The sequence below is a fragment of the Aquila chrysaetos genome, chromosome Z (assembly GCF_900496995.4).
Source record: "Aquila chrysaetos chrysaetos chromosome Z, bAquChr1.4, whole genome shotgun sequence".
Lineage (NCBI taxonomy): Eukaryota > Metazoa > Chordata > Aves > Accipitriformes > Accipitridae > Aquila > Aquila chrysaetos.
This window is the reverse complement of record NC_044030.1, coordinates 32,194,273-32,214,253: the sequence shown is the minus strand read 5'-3', so window position 1 is coordinate 32,214,253 and position 19,981 is coordinate 32,194,273. Positions and strand designations below refer to the sequence as shown.

The 19,981-nt window shown below is 44.6% G+C and overlaps 3 protein-coding genes across 10 annotated transcripts in view; 2 read left to right on the top strand and 1 right to left on the bottom strand.

Annotated features, from left to right (window-relative positions):
* The window catches only part of FNTA (farnesyltransferase, CAAX box, alpha), a 28,160-nt gene extending 12,606 nt beyond the window's left edge, over positions 1-15,554 (top strand). Inside the window, exon 10 of the mRNA XM_030003446.2 lies at positions 15,437-15,554. Coding sequence (XP_029859306.2) covers positions 15,437-15,539 — 103 coding nt within the window. The 3' untranslated portion in view covers positions 15,540-15,554. The remainder of the gene's footprint in view (positions 1-15,436) is intronic.
* On the bottom strand, positions 5,853-19,228 carry LOC115336468. Of its 7 annotated transcripts, none has more exons than XM_041120715.1 (7): positions 19,102-19,222; positions 16,858-18,848; positions 15,869-16,009; positions 15,017-15,372; positions 13,232-13,785; positions 11,659-11,835; positions 5,853-9,882 (listed from the first exon to the last, which is right to left on the bottom strand). In XM_041120715.1, exon 7 carries the CDS (start codon positions 9,607-9,609, stop codon positions 8,653-8,655), a length of 957 nt encoding a protein of 318 aa, XP_040976649.1. In that variant the 5' UTR covers positions 9,610-9,882; positions 11,659-11,835; positions 13,232-13,785; positions 15,017-15,372; positions 15,869-16,009; positions 16,858-18,848; positions 19,102-19,222; the 3' UTR covers positions 5,853-8,652. The 7 variants fall into 7 exon arrangements, with proteins under 7 accessions (XP_040976649.1, XP_029859307.1, XP_029859313.1 ...); XM_030003447.1 differs by having other exon boundaries at positions 18,591-18,848; XM_030003453.2 differs by lacking the exons at positions 15,017-15,372; positions 16,858-18,848 and having other exon boundaries at positions 5,853-8,289; positions 13,232-13,339; positions 19,102-19,228.
* LOC115336465 (E3 ubiquitin-protein ligase KCMF1) overlaps positions 19,228-19,981 on the top strand; it is a 55,490-nt gene continuing 54,736 nt past the window's right edge. Inside the window, exon 1 of one of the 2 annotated variants that reach the window (XM_030003443.2) lies at positions 19,228-19,707. In XM_030003443.2, the coding sequence (XP_029859303.1) occupies positions 19,692-19,707 (16 nt within the window). In that variant the 5' untranslated portion in view covers positions 19,228-19,691. The remainder of the gene's footprint in view (positions 19,708-19,981) is intronic. The other variant, XM_030003444.2, reaches the window with a different exon arrangement.

Sequence of the window (19,981 nt, the reverse complement as noted above, 5' to 3'; positions counted from 1 at the left end):
GAATTATTAAAGCATGTGAAATAATTCCTTATGCCTGCTTTCATCAGAGGCTGATGTTCTTACGTTGGTCTAGCTGTGTGTGCCTGTCTGTGTAAGCTGTTACTGACTTCTACCTTGTCTCTGTAACTTGGCTGACAAAACAGCATGCAAGTCCTTGCTAATCTATTCAGTACAAAACCACCTCAGCTAGCACAAAATGCTTCTATCAGTTGCTGTCTGGCTGTGCTGAGGCAGATTAGGAGTGTGCTGTTCAGCTGGACCTTCTGTGGGACCAGAATCCTCCAGCAGGGAAGCAGTGAGGTTTCTAATCGCTCCCACCATGCAGAACACTTTTGTCCAAGTGCTAGCAGGTGATTCACACAGTGCAGTGGTGACAAGGGGCTTATGGAGGGATGGGCCCCTATGTGAGCACAAAATGCCTTAAGCCTTCTGTGGCTTTTAGAACAAAGGGGTAAGGGAACAACATTACATGATGGTGTGGAGTCATCCCTTATGGGATCACACGAAGGCTTTGCAGATGCTGGTAGATTTGCCTATGTGCAAATTCAAAATGGGCAGGGGAGACACTGCAGCTGTGGTTTTCTTGCCCTGTGCACATGAATGGAGAGAGAATATTAACACCTTGACCCACATGTCTCAGATGTCCCAGATATGGCATGGTGGATGCAAGAAGGTGAAAAATGCTGCTCAGCCTAGCTCATGCCCTTTTCTGAACATCAGTGCTTTCTGCACATTATGGTCATTGTGGGATAAGGTGTGTGCTTCTTTGTACCTTCTAATTCTGGTTTTAGTTGGTGACTACCCCTGTGGCTTTTGGGTTGGCAGCACGCTTCCCTAGTGTATCTTCTGCTTAAGGCGAACTGATTTGGAAAACTTGGGTAAAATGATGTTTGGCTGAGTTGTGGTAAGCCTGTTAATATGGCAGTATGGCATTTTACTTGTAGTCCACCAGTATCAAACATCCTTCAATGTTTAGTTTTTCCTTGTAAATAACCGTCTCTTATTAAATACCTCAAGTTGAAAACATTTTCTCTCCCTTTAAGTCTGAACTGTCAGGCTGTTGGTACAATACATTCTAGTAGCAAAGCGTAAAAAAATCACATTTGAATGTAAAAACTACATTATTTTTGTCCTATAACAGGTCCTTTCCAGAATCCCTGGCAGTCTGGACTGATCTGTATGAGTCTGGTCATGAATAACATTGTCATTTTAAAGTACACTGTGTACATTTACATGAGTACACTCTCTGTGGGTGCCTACTCAATGTAAGTGAACAGTGGATGAAATCTGAAGCAGAGAATAGAAATGTCTAAAGTAGACAATCATTTGTTTTTCTCAACGGTATGTTATCTAATGCTTAAGTGTTCAAATAGGGATGATCTGTACCTAGCAGAAGTCATAGTGTGAAAGTGTCACAGTAATTTTCTCTATTCATCCCTGCTCTGCTTAGTATCCTTTTATCTTAATGCATCACTTGGCTTAAAACATACACCCTCTGGACACAAGACATTTTGAAAATTAAGAGCCTATTCCTGGATCAGAAGTGATGCTGTTGACACTGTTAGGAAAGGCACACATTTACAAGTTCTGGGCCTCCCTGTGCCTGCTCTGAAAAGAATACCTTACCTTCTGCTGCTAGGGTGGGCCCTGAATTTGCAGAAAAGGAAAAAAAAAAAGGCATTATAGTATGTAAAGAGGCACACAAGTGTCTGCATATGAACATTCAGGACGACTGCCAAAATTGAGGGTGCATGCACTTATTTAGCTTTCTGTAAGTACTTTGCATGAAGAGCTAATAGAAGCTTCACCAAATTTAGCTAGGAACCCCATCTCAGGATGTCTAGATGTCTACATCAGCTGTCCTATGCAAGCTCCTTGCACCTAGGAGTCTGTGCTCTATTACGTGTGCCACCTATCATTGTTCTTCAAGAAGCCATGGGATATAAGCCTACCTAAGATTTCAGCCTTAGGGAATTAAAATCTTTGCTGTATCATTTTTCTGCTGCGACGCAGCAGGGAAAGTGGACATTAATCGCTAGATGGCAGTGAAATTCACCCTGAGTTCACTGACACTGGCTATGTGCAGGTAAGCAGAGGTGTAACTAGCGTAACTCTTACTCCATGCAACACCACTAACTTCACACCTGCTAATTAAACACGGAAGAGCAGCTGCTTGGTAAGTCAATACATAGCACCACAGAGGGCTCGAGGATAAGTATTCTGGGAGGGGCTAAATGGTCATCTTCCCTAAAAATTGTTGGTGTTAATTGGAGAGCAATTTTTCATTAACTGAAATGTTGTCTCCTCTGACACTAGACACCTTGTACCATATCTGGGCTCTGTTGAGTCCTGGTGTTCTAAAAGGGCCATGTGACTAAACACCTCTGCTCAGGGTGTGGGGTTTGTGGCCAGTTTACACCTTTTGGAGACGTGTGTCCAGCCAGAGTGCTACACTCATGCACCTTCACAAGCTGGGAAGTTTTGGTCCCCTAAAGCCAGCCTTGTTATGTTAAGTTTCTCTGGTCCCTCTGTAATGCAGTGCTGGCCATTACTGGCTGTTTCTGTGAATACGAGTTGAAAGACAAGAGGACCTGCTCCTGCTCTTTGGAAGTCAGGGGAGGACTTGGGCCTAACTGGGGAAATCGAGCATGCTACTGCAGGTCCAGAAGTGGTTGCATCACTCATTGGGAAGCAGGACTGAGGACTTTGGTGAAGAAGGGCAAAGACAGACCTCTCCTCCTCATCCACTGGTTTGTTGAAACTGAGCCTTGGGGGTTGTCACCACAGTGCAGGGGTTTTAACTGAATGAAGAGATGCCATGTGTGACTTTAGCCAAGCCAGCCTGAGCACGCAGGGCTACTTGGGCGCGGCTGCTTCCTATGTGTATATGCACTGAGCTGCCAGGACATGCTGCCATTACTGCTTCCAGTGGGTACAATGCTAGCTCTGGTACCTCTGCCCTTATCTGAAATTGTCAGGTGACAGGTGTAATGCTGCTGTATCAGTACTGCTCATGAGCAGTGATCTTGCCACTGCAGAAGAGATCGTGCTGTGCTTGGGCTTCTCATTCTTTGGGGTTTGGGTTGCTTTGTATAGGTGTATTTGATTAATTACTTCAGTGGTTTCCTGATGTGTCCTGTCTGTTGTCCAAGTTGTCTTTCCAACAGACCCAAGAACAGCTGAATAAATGCTCGTGCTGCTACCAAGAAGCTTTAGAAGGAGGAAAAGAAAAGGAAAAGGGAGCTTGTTTGTATTGTTCATGTACATCCCCTGCCCTTCCCCTTCTGCCAAAGTCTGTCACCAGGACAAGAAGGTGGCAGGTAGATAACTTTCTTCCCTTTTCAGAGCCAAGGTGCTTATGCACACCTGTCCCTGCTCTAGCTTCCATCCACACCATGAATGTGGTGAGTTTTATTCCTGGTTTTACTGCAGGACAGTGAGAACACACTCTCCCTGTACATCACAGCATATGGTGCTCACTGGCTCTGCTGGCTGCTTCTTGCACTGACAGCTCCTCTGCTGTAAAATGAGCCAAAATGACCACTTGAAGGTACCCACAGCCCAGGTGCATGGCCAGCGTGGAGGGGTCCCAAGCATATAACCCTTTGCAGCACTGTGCCAGCACTCTGCTACCAGTTGAGCGGTAGTGCCCATCATCTTGCTAAGTTGTTTTAGAGGTCTAGCCTGCAAAGACCCTGAGCTCAGCTGAAGGCTGCAAAAAAATGAGAGAGTTCAGTGTTTTAAATAGGCAAATGAAACCCAGAAACATCTGTTTTTAAAAACGCATTTTCAAGTGTCAGTGTTGATCATTATTTAACTGAAAAATTAAAAACCTGTAAATTGAGAATAGAAAACTGCTTGGCTTCTGACATTCAGAGGGAAAATGTATGGGAGAGATTTGTTTTAGGTGAGATCTGATTTTTTGTTAGAAGTGGATGTCTGGACAGAACCGCAAAAGCTGGATGACTTCTGCTTGTCATTAGCAGTATCCCAGGCATAGCTAGGTCCCTCTCAGAGCTGAAATCTTCTTGTGTTACTGCAGAAGGAAGGGGAAGATGAGGGATGACTTGGTCCAGGGCAATCCAAAATCACTACTCATGCATCACTAACAATAGCTAAAAATATTACAGCAAACGATTTCAGGAGAGGCGCCTGCTGCTGAACCAGGCAGAGCCACCTAGCACACCCAGCAATTCTGTGCTTTTGCAGTTCCCTCCAGGTTAGTCTGTATTGACTTTCTCATTTCTTTTTTTAATTGCTAATACATTGGCGGTTCTGTGCTTGTCTGAGCTATGCAAGCTAAAACTTACTTACAGGGAGAGCAGAGGAAGGGAAAGATGAGATATAACCCATTTTACTTCAGGATTGCTACTTAGCAGCCATGGCCAGGACATGACCCTCATTCTTGGGCTTTATATCCCATGCTGCCAGCTTTCAACTGTCACTTTATAGCATGGGCTTTTTACAGCAGTAACCACATGTCCTCCTATGTTTGAAAATGCCAGGTGTACATAGAGATGTCCCCCCACTCCAACAAATGCTAGCAGTCTCTTTGTCACCATTGGAGTTTCAACTTTCTGTTCCTCAGCTCCCTGCCTGCACAGCAGACACAAGCAGTGTAGGGCCATGCTTTCCCATTCTGCATTGAGACTGTGTAGTGCTGGAGTTGATGAGATTTTGCAGTGACTTCTAAAGGGCCCCTCTGCTCACAAGGGTCCTTATGGAAAAGGACCTAGCCATGAAGGCCCCCTGCAATGCCCCCAAGTCTTGGGCCAGTTGCAGAGACTGGGGTATGTGACTCAATTGAACCACCTCATCATAGCATCCCACCCATCACATGATGTCAGCAGATGAGTTGATAGGTCTAGGCATAAGGTAGCAGTCAGCTTAAATTTTACTGAAATAGAGGCGTACAGATCTAAAGATTAACCATTATGCCTTGCAAAGAGCTGCTTGTCTCCTATATCCGATGGCAGCATCTACTGCAAGAACAGGCACAGGGCAGCACTCAAAAAGGTCAGATAGCGTCACTCAGTGATTTGAATTCATAGGGAACCTGCTTAAGTGCGGCTATTGTTTCAAAAGAGGGCGGGGATAGCAGAGAAGAAAAGGGCAGAAAAAACCAGAGGGTAATAAAAACCTAGCTCATAGCCTGAACCAGTATTGTAGCATGGCCCTGAGAAACGTGCATAAAATATATCTGAGCAGCAGAGAAAAGAGTGTTTACAGTGATGTGCAGATACTGTTTTATTTGCTTCCTCTTGCTCACAGAAACAGTGCTTTTTAAGTAAACAAGGTAAGTCCCTGATAACTCCTCCTTGCTGGAACAGCGCTTGGGATGCTGTGTTTGATTCATTCACACAGAAAACCAGCAACATTTGTGGTTACCAAGTAGAGGCATATCAGTTGGTTCAGCGGTAATCTCCAAAGGAATAGTAATAATAATTTCAAGAAAGGATAAATTCTTTTGTCTTTGTCCTGACAGAGAGCAGAGCTGGAACTTGGAGAATTTTTAAAAACTGTTTCTATTTCCTACCACACTGTGACTTTAGGTCCTGTAAGAACAGTGTGCCTACTGGAACGATAGGATTACAAGGGTATGTGGTCAGTTTGGAATATTTTTGTAAGAGGACAGAATGATTTGATGAATTTCAGTGTTCATTTTGACTCACATTCTTAATAAAGGTTTGGCCAGAAAAGTAGGAGAGAAAGAGGTAGCTGGGGCACTTTTAGCTTTGTATCAAGATCTGGCATCTGAACAAACATAAAAAACTGACTGCTGAGAAGGATGAAAGCTCTCAGAAGTAAAGGATAGATCTGGCATAAACTGTTAAAGGATTTTCAGTCATGTGTATCTTTAGGTTTGCTTTATTAACAACTCAGAGTTGGGCCACCACTGCAGTGAATGGCAACTTCCAAAAATTTCTCCATCTTATATGCTTTTACCACCCATTATCCCAGTCCAAAGTCTTTGTAATTTTCCAGTCGATCTCGGTTCCCATGTCGTTATCATTCATCAATTTATCTCATCAATTCTCGTGTCCCGGTTCTTCTGAAGTTAGTGGTCATAGGCAGAAGGTCTTGGGTCACCACAATCACTTATCTTCTTACACATCAAAGATCACCTTTGAATTTCTGAAAATCACTCAGGTTATTCTATTGATTTGTCTTGTTCTAAAGTTAATCACTTACTCCCATGTCTTAGGTCTAAGATGTAGGATCCTTCTTCTGTTGATTCAGCTTGACTGGGTTTTTAGCCAGCCATGGTGGGGGCTACACACAGGACAAATAAGCAGCTTATGCATATTGTTTTATAAGCATCTGCATTCTATTAATCACATCTAAAGCAATCTCTAATCATTAGTTATATGTCTGATACAAATAGTCTTAGAAACAATGAGGCTTAAGGCCTAGTTCTTTTTACAATTCCCTCCTTTTGTTTTTCATTGCATTCCTGCGATCACATTGATAACTCCACATTTCTCTTTCTATCTTCTGTATTATCCTAGAGCTACAACTTATACAGCATTGAAACAAAACAATATCACACATACTACCGTGATTATAACAACAAAGACTATTACAATTAGTTTTTTCACCCAAGTAGTCAAATTTGGAAACCAAGATGTCAACCAAGAGAATGTGTCAGAAAATCCCCAGTATGTGTCACCTCTTTGAATTTGTTGCATTGTAGCACTAACCTCCCAAATTTTCTGGACATCTGTTATTAATTCTTCCGATCGATTAGTATACATATAGCAACTGGTATTTAGGACAGTATAAACTCCACCTTGTGAAGCCAGAATCATGTCTAAAGCCATTTGGGTTTGGATAGTCATTTTTGAAAGTTCAGTTACCTCTTTCTGGAGAGTGAAAAGTCCGTGACCAGTTGAATTTGCTAATTTTTCAATTTCTCCAGAGACATTTAAGACTGCTTTTTCCAATTCACTTACTCCTAAAGCCGGAATTAACCACCTAACAAATGAATGGAATCCTGTTGGTCTTTCAATCAAGGGATTTAGAGTTCTTTGGGTTTGAATTAAAAAGGTTCTATGCCATGTTGCACTTGAGACAGCTTTTGGGTGAATTTCTAAATCTGTAGACATTACTCCTAGGGTATAAATACTTCCCCAATCTGGAGGCAAAGCTTTATAAGCTTTGCTCCTGCATAACCAAAAAATACCCAAGTCCTCAGGTGCTCGCCAACTTAAATGCAATCCTGAGTTGGTAGAAGTTGTGTTTTGGCATTGAGTCCAATTTCCTATAAATGAATGATTTTTGCATAAATGTTGATTATCAACACTGGGGGATAACATCTTTGTACACAGTGGACTTGTGAATAGTTTCCTGAATTTGATAGTCTAAATTCCCAAATTTGTTCTTCATAAGATTCAGAAAAAGTAGTATTCAGCCAGGTTTTTTTCCAATTTGCACTTTTAGGAATCGGTATTCCTACTAACTGAAATCCTTGATTCACTGTCTTTGGCAGATCAACACAAATCTAACATTCACTTAAATTTAGATTATTAGTAAAAGATTTCATCAATGACACATGCATATTGTTGTTCCAGGCATTTTCTACTTGGTGAACATCTCTAAGTTTCCGTACAAATTGTTTTAACACATTCAGAGATGACATGTTATAATATGAATGAGGATAATCCATGTGACAGTGCCAAAAATTCCACTGAAGATTAGGTCCCCATTTGATTATTACAATCCTAAATTTGAAAGTAAAATGATTGCTTGATAGATGGAATCGATGACAGCACCAGTCTCCCTTACCATAAATTCCCCACATTTGATGGTCAAAGCACCATGTTCCAATTCCCCATGTTGGTTCTTGAAGGTGAATATGATATACAGGATAAGTTCTTGGAATGCCATATCTCCACCACTGTTTAGAAAAGCCATGACCATTGGACCAAGTATCTCACGAATCGTCAAGTCTACTTCTAACATTGGCACAGAATTCGAGAGAATTAAGAAGTGGATAAATAGGGTCTCTCTGTCTGGTCTTCGGATAACTAGCCAAAAAAATTACCTGTCCAGGCTTTGCCTGTAGGCCTGTAATTTGGCCCGAAATTTGAAAAGAACAATCACTATATGTAATAACAGTTCTATTGGTACGGGCATCTCGATAGCGCAATGCAAATTTTGTCCACAAGGTGTCACTCCAGGGTAAAATACAAACAAGTACAAAAAGGAATAATACTTTCCAATTGTCCATTATTCTTCAGATTCTTTGCGGGCATGCGAATGATGGATCCAAGTTTCTTTCCCAGATACCTTGACGGTATAAAAAGAAGTTAGTAGAACAGTATAAGCTCCTTCCCATTTTGGTTCAAATCTGTTTTTTCTTTTGAAATTCTTTATATAAGCTTTGTCCCCTGGGTGTATATCATGAACTTGGATTTCAGGGCTTATTCCCCGATACCAATAGGTATGGTTACACATTTGGAAAAAAGAATTTTGCAGATACAAAAGGTATTGTGTTACCTGTTCATATCCATCCAAGAGGCTAGTCTTTGCTGGCACATATGTACCTGGAACAGCAAGTATTCTCCCAAAAAGGATCTCAGCTGGAGAAACTCTAATCGGTTGCCTTGGAGTATTCCTAATATCCCACGACACTAAATTTAGAGCCTCAGGTCATTTCAAACTAGTCTGTTTACAAACTTTTACTAACTTCTCCTTTAATGTCTTATTCATTCGTTCTACCTGACCAGATGATTCGGGATGATGTGGAGTATGAAATTTATTAAAAATCCCCACAGAATTATAAATCTGAATCAGGATAGCAGCTGTGAAATGACTCCCTCGATCTGAGTCAGTTACTTCAGGAACCCCATACCTTGGAATGATTTCTTTCAATAAGGCTTTTAATACTGCCTTAGAATCATTTTTCCTAGTCAGGAAAGCATATAACCATCCTGATAGCTGATCAACAATCACTAACATGTAAGAGTACCCCATTGTTTTTGGCATGTCTGCATAATCAGTTTGGAGTTTTTGAAAAGGAAAGGTGGCTGGAGGTCTTTTCCCACCGTGAGGTTTAATTCGTACCGAAGCATATTGTCTGCAAAGCTTACATCCTTCACAAATTCTTTTTGCTGCTGTATAAATTCCCGGGGCTGCCCAGAGTCTCTGGATTCGGAGCGCTAGGTTCCCCAGTCCCCCATGTGTCCTCTCATGCTGCCACCGCGTTATCGGTAATAAATACCTTTTTGGAAGGAGGGGTTTGTTATTCAGAATCCACGGCCCTTCTCGCCGGTGGGCTTCCAGTTGAGTCCATTGTTGTTTTTCTTCTTCAGGGAAGTCTTCATACAGCTTATTCACGTTTGGGAGCTCAAATGTTATTTCATGTTGTGACAGAGACATAACGGACACAATCTGCCGTGCTGCTGCTCTAGTGGCTTGTTTGGCTAGAGAATTTCCCTTTGCGATGATGTCTTGTCTCTGAGTGTGTGCCTTTATATAGATCACAGATATTTCAGAGGGCAATTGGATCTCTTCTAAGAGGTCTTTGATCTGTTGTCCGTGGGCAACAGTTTTTCCCGCCAAAGTCAGAAAATCCCTTTCCTTCCATAAGTCCCCATAGCATGACATACACCAAAGGCAGATTTAGAGTCTGTATAAATGTTAACTCTTACTCCAGTTGCATATCTAGCAGCTTCAGTTAGACCAATTATTTCTGCTCCATGTGCACCTAAAGGTGCAGGCAAAGATCCAGCCAACAGTACCTGTGTTTCTGTGGTGACTGCGAAACCGGTACATCTTTGACCTTCTTCATAGTAAGATGAGCTATCCATGAAGAGGTTCAAATCAGGATTATCTAAAGGTTGATCTCTCAGGTCATCTAGAAGCGGCTTGCTGGTTTTGCTTATGAAATAAACACAATCGTGGTTATCTTTTTCTCCATCGGAGGGTAAAGGCATTAAAGTTGCAGGGTTTAAAGTATTGCACCTTTCCAGTTTCAAATTATCAGCTAATAAAAGAATTATTTCATATCTATGTGCCCGTTGTGGAGACAAAGCTTTCTCCGCATATTGCTTTAAAAAAATTTCTACCTCATGGAGTACACAAACAGTTAGTGGATGACCTAAAACAATTGCTCTGGTTTTCTCAACCATTTCAGCTGCAGTTGCTATTGCTCTGATACAAAAAGGAGTTCCTTTAGTCACTGAATCCAATGTAGAAGAAAAATAAGCAACGGGTCTCTCATGTGGTCCTAAAGTTTGTACTAACACTCCCTTTCCAACCCCTTTTGCTTCATCACAATATAATTTAAAAGATTTTGAATAATCAGAAAATCCTAACCCTGGGGCAGATAAGACTGCAGCCTTTAAAGTACGAAAGGTTTTCTCCCTCTCAGTGCCCCAAGCGATTGGTTCCATTTCCTCATTTCCAGTTGCTTCATGCAGAGGTTTAGCTATTTCACTGAATCCCGGGATCCAAGGACGGCAAAATCCTACCTGTCCTAAAAATCCTCTCAACTGTTTTTTCGTCACTGGTCTAAGTATTTCTTGAATTGCTTGAACTCTTTCAGGGTCTACTTCTCACCTTCTGGGCTTTAATACAAATCCCAAATATTTTACTTGCTGTTTGCAAAACTGCAATTTAGATGGAGATGCACCGTGTCCTTTTTAACAAGTTGGATAAACAGATATTCACTATCCCGAATACAATCATTCTCAGTGTTACTTGCCAATAATAAATCATCAACATATTGCACCAAGATTGATTTATTTGGAAAAACTAAATCTTGTAAATCATTCTTCAAAATCTGAGAAAAAATCGTTGGTGAGCTGGTAAAACCTTGTGGTAGCCTGGTCAAAGTAAGTTGTTTCCCTTGCCAAGTAAAGGCAAAAATTGGTTGGCTTTCTTCGGCAACTGGAATACTAAAGAAAGCTCCAGTAAGGTCAAGCGCTGTGAAAATACTGCCAGACTTGAATCTGGTTTAAAATCAGACTAGGATCCGGCACCACAGGGTGTGGAGCAATTACATGCTCATTCACTGCTCATAAATCTTGAATGAATCTATATTCAGGATCTCCATCCTTATCTGTCCTATGTTTACTCACTGGCAAAATTGTGGTATTATAGGAACTATGGCATTCTCTCAAAATCCCCTTTTCTAAAAAATGCACAGTTTGTTTCCTAATGCTAGGAATGGCTTCATTTATAACTGGATATTGCCAAATTGAAGGAGGAGTCCCTCCTTTTGTTTTTATCACAACTGGTTCAGCAGATTTTAATAATCCTACTTCATCTCCTGATGTACTCCAAAGTTCTCTGGGAACTCCAACTAATTCGGGTGGTATTTTTGAATCACAACGTTTTTGTTCTTTAAGTTGGATTACTTCAGAACCCATTACAATTAATCGGATCCCTGTAGGCACCAGAGATAAATGTGCCAAATTCCTGCAAGAGGTCTCGTCCCAGAAGGGAAACGGGAGAGTCTGGAGAAATTACCAATCTTCCCCAGACTAATTTTCCATTCAAGACTACTCGTAGAGGAGTGGACAAATATTTTACCTCTTCCCCCACCACCCCCTGTATTATCATATCTTCATTTGACATCTTGAGGATTTCAAAATTTAACAAAGACAATGTCGCTCCCGTATCTACTAGGAAAGTAACAAGAATACCGTTTACCTTTGCAGAAATCTGACCATGCTCATCTACCTTGATTCCAACAGGTTCCATTGCTCTTTTAGTTTCCAGAGAAGAGGAGTACCATTCTTTACCGTGAATGAGGTCATGGGGGTCAGGCAGGTGGAAGTCCTCCTCAGGTTGCAACAGGTCTCAGTGGATACTCTCTTTGCATATGTCCTAAATTTCCACAATAAAAACACTCTAAAGAGTTAGCATGTTGGGAAACAGGGGGAACTCTACTTTGCCCCCCTCTTCCCCTAAATCTCCCCTGAGAAAATCCCCAACCTCTCATTTGTGGGTTAAAATTCTGAGTAATTGCTGCAGCTAACAGCCCAATTTATCTCTCCTTCTCTTTCTGCTCTCACTTTCTTTCAATTTTTAATTTCTTTTCTTCCTGTTTTTGTCTTTCTTCAGCTCTTCCATCAAAAACAAAGGCAGCAATATTTAGAATTTTAGCTAATGTCTCACCCTGCCAACCTGGCATATGTTTCTTAAAATATTTACTTATGTCTGGAGCAGATTGATCTACAAATACAGATAGCTAAAGGCTCCTGGAAATTGTCAGGGGTCATGCCCCCATATTTCAATAAAGTTGTCTTCAATTGTCCCCGGTAATCACTTGGATGTTCATCAGGTCTCTGCCTACTTTCTAAAACCTTTGTCCAATTAGTTACTCTCTCACCAGCTTGGTGCACTGCTTCTATTAATCGTTGAATGGCAGCTCAGTGAGCCCTAGTTCCTTCTGTAGTTGTGAGATTCCATTCTGGATCTTGTTCACGCCATGGGTTTAACCCCTGACCTTTCTGAGCAACTTCTCTATCGTTTTCAAAAATCTTTTCTCTTTCCTCTGCCTGAAATAATTCTCGCAGCAAAGTCCTCATATCATTCCAACTAGGGTTATAATCAGTGACAATTCCCGATAACAATTCAGCACATTTTTCAGCATCATCACGCAGCCAAGGCATCTTCGACTGCCAAGCTACTAAATCACCTTGCTTCCAAGGTTCATGCCTCATTACTGCAGTTACTGCAGGAACTTTAGCAGGTACACCTGGACCTGCTCTTAGGTTTGGGATGTAGTCCAAATGCATTGGGTATATGCCAACACCCTTAGAGAAAAGCTCAGTTTCCTCAGCCTCAGGGGCTGAGGGAAGTAAACTTTTCGTCATTTTCAACAAGGGAGTTTTCCTCCTTTGTTGTGCCCAGTTATACCAAATATACCAATAATCAACATCATTACTTCCGGAGTCTTCCAAAATCATTCTCAAAAACTTCTGCTTATGGGGTTTAAATGTTCCCTTAGAAGGCCACTCATCCATTGGCCCTCCTCCTCTATTTCTTGTCAGGAATGGCCATTCCTCTTGGCACAATATTATCAATTACCTTTTTTGCAATGACTGTGCCAAGGGTATCTTTTTCCAATTTTCTAAAACCTCAGCAAGGGGTGTCCCCCTTTCAATGCTGGGTGCTGACCCCATCTTTCTCAATATTTTTTTGCAAGTTTAAACACAAGAGTTTCCCAGAATAATTTTATCTGGAATTACCCGTGCCCAAGTCTCTTAGGTGAACTCACCTGATTATTTCTGCCGGCAACTGAGCGTTGGTAATGGGTTTGTCCAGAGAAATATCCAGTTGCTCTCTTTCTCTCTTGTGTCCTAGAGTCCCATCTGGGTCACCAATTCTGTTAAAGGATTTTCAGTCATGTGTATCTTTAGGTTTGCTTTATTAACAACTCAGAGTTGGGCCACCACTGCAGTGAATGGCAACTTCCAAAAATTTCTCCATCTTATATGCTTTTACCACCCATTATCCCAGTCCAAAGTCTTTGTAATTTTCCAGTCGATCTCGGTTCCCATGTCGTTATCATTCATCAATTTATCTCATCAATTCTCATGTCCCGGTTCTTCTGAAGTTAGTGGTCATAGGCAGAAGGTCTTGGGTCACCACAATCACTTATCTTCTTACACATCAAAGATCACCTTTGAATTTCTGAAAATCACTCAGGTTATTCTATTGATTTGTCTTGTTCTAAAGTTAATCACTTACTCCCATGTCTTAGGTCTAAGATGTAGGATCCTTCTTCTGTTGATTCAGCTTGACTGGGTTTTTAGCCAGCCATGGTGGGGGCTACACACAGGACAAATAAGCAGCTTATGCATATTGTTTTATAAGCATCTGCATTCTATTAATCACATCTAAAGCAATCTCTAATCATTAGTTATATGTCTGATACAAATAGTCTTAGAAACAATGAGGCTTAAGGCCTTTTTACATAACCTCTGAATGCTGACTCCAAAGTGGAGTGGTTTGGGAAGGTGAGATTAACAAGACAGCCCTGGTTTTGCTGAAGTCCAGATCAGTTTCCTGACAGAAGGAAAAGTGTAGCAATATGTAAGAATTCTGTGCAGTGCCTGCATGCATATGTCTGACTGTGTACAAGTACCAATCAGGTCAACTTCTTCACAGCACCTGTCTGGCTTCCAAAAAGATTTTGGGAACGTGCAAAATCTGTTACAGATGGCCTTGGGAGAAGGCAGTAGTTTCAAGGAACATGCATGTGAGTATGGGGATGCCACTGCTCAGGAAAGATGGCAGACGTGACATCTACACCTGGACTGCATGTCTAAAAAATGGAACAGCTTCTGCAACTGCTGGCTGCCAGTAAATCATAGAATCATAGAATCATTTAGGTTGGAAAAGACCTTCAAGATCATCAAGTCCAACCATTAACCAAGCCCACTAAACCATGTCCTGAAGTATGGGCATGGCAGTGTAGCATTTGCATTGCACATCCTAGCAGTGTTGAGCATTCAAAAGGAGGAGTTTTAGTAAAAGTTTAAACTGATGAAGAGCATTTTATAGCATATTTAGTTGTGCTTAGCTCGTGTCCTAGTTTCATCTGGGATAGAGTTAATTGTCTTCCTAGTAGCTGGTACAGTGCTATGTTTTGAGTTCAGTAGGAGAAGAATGTTGATAACACACTGATGTTTTCAGTTGTTGCTAAGTAATATTTAGTCTAAAGTCAAGGATTTTTCAGCTTCTGATGCCCAGCCAGCGAGAAAGCTGAAGGGGCACAAGAAGTTGGCACAGGACACAGCCAGGACAGCTGATCCAAACTGGCCAACGGGGTATTCCATACCATGGGACATCACATCTAGTATAGGAACTGGGGCGGGGGGGGGGGGGGCGGGGAATTGCCACTCGGGGACTAACTGGGCGTCGATCGGCGGGTGGTGAGCAATTGCACTGTGCATCACTTGTATATTCCAATCCTTTTATCATTACTGCTGTCACTTTATTAGTGCTATCATTATCATAATTAGTTTCTTCTTTTTATATTCTATTAAACCATTCTTACCTCAAGCCACAAGTCTTACTTCTTTTCCCGATTTTCTCCCCCATCCCACTGGGTGGGGGGGAGTGAGTGAGCGGCTGCATGGTGCTTAGTTGCTGGCTAGGGTTAAACCACGACAGCTAAGTTTAGCTCCAAGGCCAGATACAGTTCCCACAGGAGGGATGTATCTGCTAAAAATTCAAGTCCCGCTCTCCTCCAGTGGGATGCTTGTACTCCATTGCAAAGGCTCTAAATGAGAGGCAGAGTGGGGCTCTAAATGAGACCCACTAAGCAAAGGCATCTGATGTTCCTGATGACTCCAAATTCACTTGTGCTGTTCATCAGTGCTTTGGACACTTCAAGCTGGATTGTGAGACGGCCTGGGAACATAGAAGGATGCAGTTCATGAGAAGTATTTATGTGGAAATACCATTTCATACCTAGCATCCAGCCACAGGAGTCCCAGAGCCTTTGTGTTTTCTGGTCTGCTACCACGGCAGAACAGGTGTACTTAGTGCAGATGCCAAAACAAAACAGAAGAAGGTAAGTATGCAAAGTTCTTTTAGGTCTTTTCTTATAAATTAGAAAGCAGCAAGACTGTCTTTCTCTGTTTGATTTTAAAAGCTTTCTTTACAGACCACACTGAACACAGCCAGTAAGCAGCTCCGTATGATGTTGAATGACTACTGAACAAGAGGAGGCAGAAAAGCAGCAGTTAGAAAAGTGTAGTGGGAGGCCCTGACATGTACCAGTGTACAAGTTTAACATTTGAGGATGTATGCAATCACATTTCCATATTTATCTTATGATGGCCAGACTGACCCAAGCAACTGATTTATGCAAGTTTTATACCATTGTGGTGACAGCATCTCTTACCTCCAAGTGCAAAGTGAACCATCAAACTGACAAGGAGCTAGTGTTGCATGTAGTGGTGTGCCCAGCCTTGGTAACGACAAGTCAAAGCAAAGTGAAGCAGAGATCACTTCCTCAAATGGAAGAAGCCTGGTAGGGATAGCACTGAAACAAGCAAAAACATTATTTCAGTGGGCTTTCAGTAGCCCACAAAGCAGTGAAAGATTTCAGGGAGATTAATGGACTAAGTGGCTCCTCATGCAACAGATTTACCACTGAGGAGCTCTGCTGTAGGACGTCACTATTCAGTTTACTATCCAAACTTGTTCTGCTCTACTCCAGACACTGAACCCTTTTACAGTGGCAGGGAGAGGAACCACATGATTCTACACAAGCATCTCTTCCCTATTTCAGAGAATTTTATTGCTTCCGGGCACAAACTCTATCATATTTCATGTTGGGAAAATTCATGAATTTTTCTGCTCTTTCTCACTGTGGCTTATACAATGGCCTAATTAGCTGTGAGATCTGGGTCTCTAATCCCTTGCCTGGCTCTGACCTTGAATGACCTCGGGTACGTAAATTTTAATTTCTCAGCCTGTGTTTACCCATCAGGAAAATACTAATGTTGAAATTTTTTTCCTCATGGCTTGATGGGAAGTCTCACCTCTGGATTATTCTGCTGCATGGGAGAGAAAGAATGAGAAACACAATTATGGCAGGCTCTCCCCTTAGAGACAGAAGGATCCAGCCACACCAGAACTTTATAAACCTCACTAAAATATTTCTTTCTCATTCTGCCTGTGGAATAACAGCATGTGGGTTTGAGAAACAGTATTGTTCAAAACAAGGACAGTGTAAGTTATTAATTATCAAGTTAATCCTAAGAACGTAAGAATATTTTCTACTGGTGGCCATGACCTTGGAAAGGACCTTCAAATTCTGTTATGCCCCTCTTTTCACACTCAGCCAGAGTTGCAACATGCTCATCTCTGGGAGCCTGTGTGTCTTACATTTGCAGTATTTGCTGTATTTGCAGAGGAGATTATCAGCAAAATTCCCACTGAAGGATGTAACGCAGATGCATTTTACATACTATCGCACATGCAGGCATATTCCAACGTGATTCCAGAAGTACCAAGGCTTTTACCTATGCTGTCTTATTCCATATAGATACTGGCCTTAAGGCAAGAAAACAGTATATAATAACAGAATTAGTTTTAATTTTGGACTCGAGCCTACAAAGATGGAGAAGAGGCCACAGAATTGTGCTTGGCTGCCACAGGCACCGGGGGTGTTTCAGAAAAGTCGTGTGCTGAGGGGCTCACCAGCATGTGCTGGACCATGTGCACTCAAGGGTTATCTGTGTGAGTAACACCTAACAGAGGCAGGAAAGGTTATTAAACCATTTTGCAACTGAAGCATGGAGAGACAAGATGATTAGCCCAAGGTGTTCCATGACCAAAGACTGAATCTTCCGGATCCCAGTGACATGCCTGGGTTGCAGTCTGCATTTTACCAGGTACATGGGGAGAAGGTCCTGTGGGAGGCCACTCCACCAGAAACAGGGTAAAACTGAGCACAGGCCAACACAGCGTTGTAGTCCTCAGAGGCAGCTACGTACACAGGGAACCACAGCCTCGCACAGAGACAAGACATTGCTAGTTACCAGCTGAGTTACCAGCTTGCAAGTTAGCTTGGTCTCCTAGGGACTGGAAGGCAGCATTAGCCAAGAGCACCTGACGGTCTGTATGTTGCATCTGGGTGAGACAATTGCCATTTGCATTTAAAAATGCCAATGCTAAAATAAAGCAGTAGTTCACACGTGACCCACTGCCCTGCTCTGTGCACGGTTGCTGTGAAATGCTGGCAAGATAGTCACAGCTTCGCCTCCAGAACTGTCTTGGAGATACCACAATCATATTTTGGTAGTGAGTTTTACGACAGCCGCTGATCTATCTTCAGTTTTTTGTGATCTGTGGTGTGCTTCTTGCAAACTCCTTGTGCGGTCACTGACCCTTCCCCTGCTTTCAGAAGCAGTGAAGCCATTGCCCCCCCATCAGTCAAAATGACCTCCAGTTTCTCCTACAGCTTATCCAACGCACAGGTATTGCTTGCTTCCAGTGAAAATGCCCACAACCCACTGGACTTTTAGACAGACTGGATCCAGGTCACCCTCTCAGTAGGCACTGTGTTTATGAAACTGCATGGGGCCAAGGGGAAGATGGAAGTTAAGCAGGTGGCAAGAGTACAGGGCACAGAAGCGCACACAAGCATGTAAGGGGGAGAAGCAGAGGCTATATAATACAATTGGCATGGGAGGGAGGTGGTGCAAGGAATGAGGCTGGCACTTCCTCCTTTCAACACCGACTGTTCATTCCTGCCTTTCGCTGCAGCTTGATGCTTAGGCCACTCTGGCGCGTGGGCCCTCACGGCCTTCCAAACAGACTAACGAGCAGGTACTTCACCAACGTGAATGCACGAGAATTGCAGGGCTGGGGCAGACATATGGGGGCTGTGGTGTAAGGTAGTGAAGATGGAGGTGTTGGACTGGCAAAGATTAAAGACGGAGGAATGCTGTGAGCAGGGTGGGAGATGAAAACTTTAAGAGGAAAATGAAGGCAGGTGGGAGTAGCGTGGACACAGAAGGTGAGGGAGATGGTGCTGTTCCAGATGAAATCTGAGGGAAGGCCAGGAAGTCACGGTAAGAAAGGCAGCACAGAATCAAGACGCTTGATGTATGTACCCCATACAGCTGAACCAGGGAAGGCACGCCGCCATGTTGCGGGTTTTTCACCCATCTCAAGACTAGCCTGCTTTCATGACAGGGCAGGAAGCAACCATGACGGGACGAAAAGTTCTCGTGGTGTGGAGAGACCGAGACACTTGTCTGGAGTGTGATGACAGACGGCACGTGGCGCCGCCGCCGCCTCCTCCTCCTCCTCCTCCTCGACTGAGCCGGAGCCCGACTGGAGGACGCTTCCGGCAGGAGTGCTCTGCAGGCCTGACAAAGGGGGAAGGGGGAAAAGGTAAGAAGGACATCAACCTTGTGCCTGCCCCGGAGTCCGCAGCCCGAAAGCCGTCCGTTCCCCACGGCTGGCGGAACGAGTAACGCCATCGGCACCTGAAGAAGTGGCTCGGCGCATGCGCCCCGGCCTCCGCCACTCTTTCCCCCTCTCCTTTTACATAAAAAGCTGATTGAACGCGCGTCCGCCGGTCAGGCCGGTCCTGGTGGTTTCCCCGTCGAGACCCGTTACCTGGGCCGCAGCCTCCCCCGCCGCCTTTCTCCGCCGCCAGCCCTCCCGGGGTGCACGGGCGGCGGGCCCCCGGGGCGCCGTGCAACCAGCGCGGGACCGCCGCCGCCTCGGCGGGGCATTTCCTCTTCCTCCCGACGTGCGGCCGGGGCGGGAGGAGGAGGAGGAAGAGGAGGAGGAGGAAAGGGAAGGGGCCGGCTGCGCTGCGGAGCGTCGGGCAGCCCCGGCGCCGCCGTCGCTGCGGCAGCGGGCGGAGCGGCGCGGGAGGCGGCGCCAGCAGACGTCGCGGCCCAGAGTCACCGTGTCACGGTGCCCGGGAAGCCTCTGCCGCCGGATCCGCCCCCCCCCTCCCCCCCCCCGGCAGGGCGAGCGAGCGAGGGAGAGGGAGGGAGGCAGGAGGACGAGGGAGGCCGGCTGGCTGGCTGGCTCCTCGCCGCCTCTTGTGTTTCTGCCCCCTTCCCGGCCCTGCCCCCGGCCTCTCTCCTCTCGCACCGGGGCTCCGCGCGTGCGGCGGCGGGGGGCCAGGCCTCAGCGGCGCCCGAGCAGCCCGCGGGAGCCCCGAGACGGGCCTGGGCCGCCACCTCCGGAGTAGGATGTCCCGACATGAAGGTGAGCGGCGCGGGGCGCCAGGCCGCGGCGGCGGGGGCGCGTCTCGGGGCCCGGCCCGGCGTTAGGGCCTGGCGCGGCGCCCTCTCGGGCGGATCATCATGGCGCCGCCGGCGCCGCCGCCGCCGCCGCCGGGAGGGGGGCCCGCGGAGCCGGCGGCGGAAGGAGGCCTCGGCGGCGGAGGGAGGCGGCCGGGCCCCGCTCTGCAGTGTCACGGGAGGGGAGGCGGCCGCGGCCGTTACGGCCCGTTTCCCCGCGCGGCCTGCGGCCGGCCCGG

Excerpts from the sequence above, each read along its gene's own strand:
- LOC115336468 (XM_041120715.1), bottom strand. The coding sequence starts at position 9,609 with ATGTCATGCTATGGGGACTTATGGAAGGAAAGGGATTTTCTGACTTTG.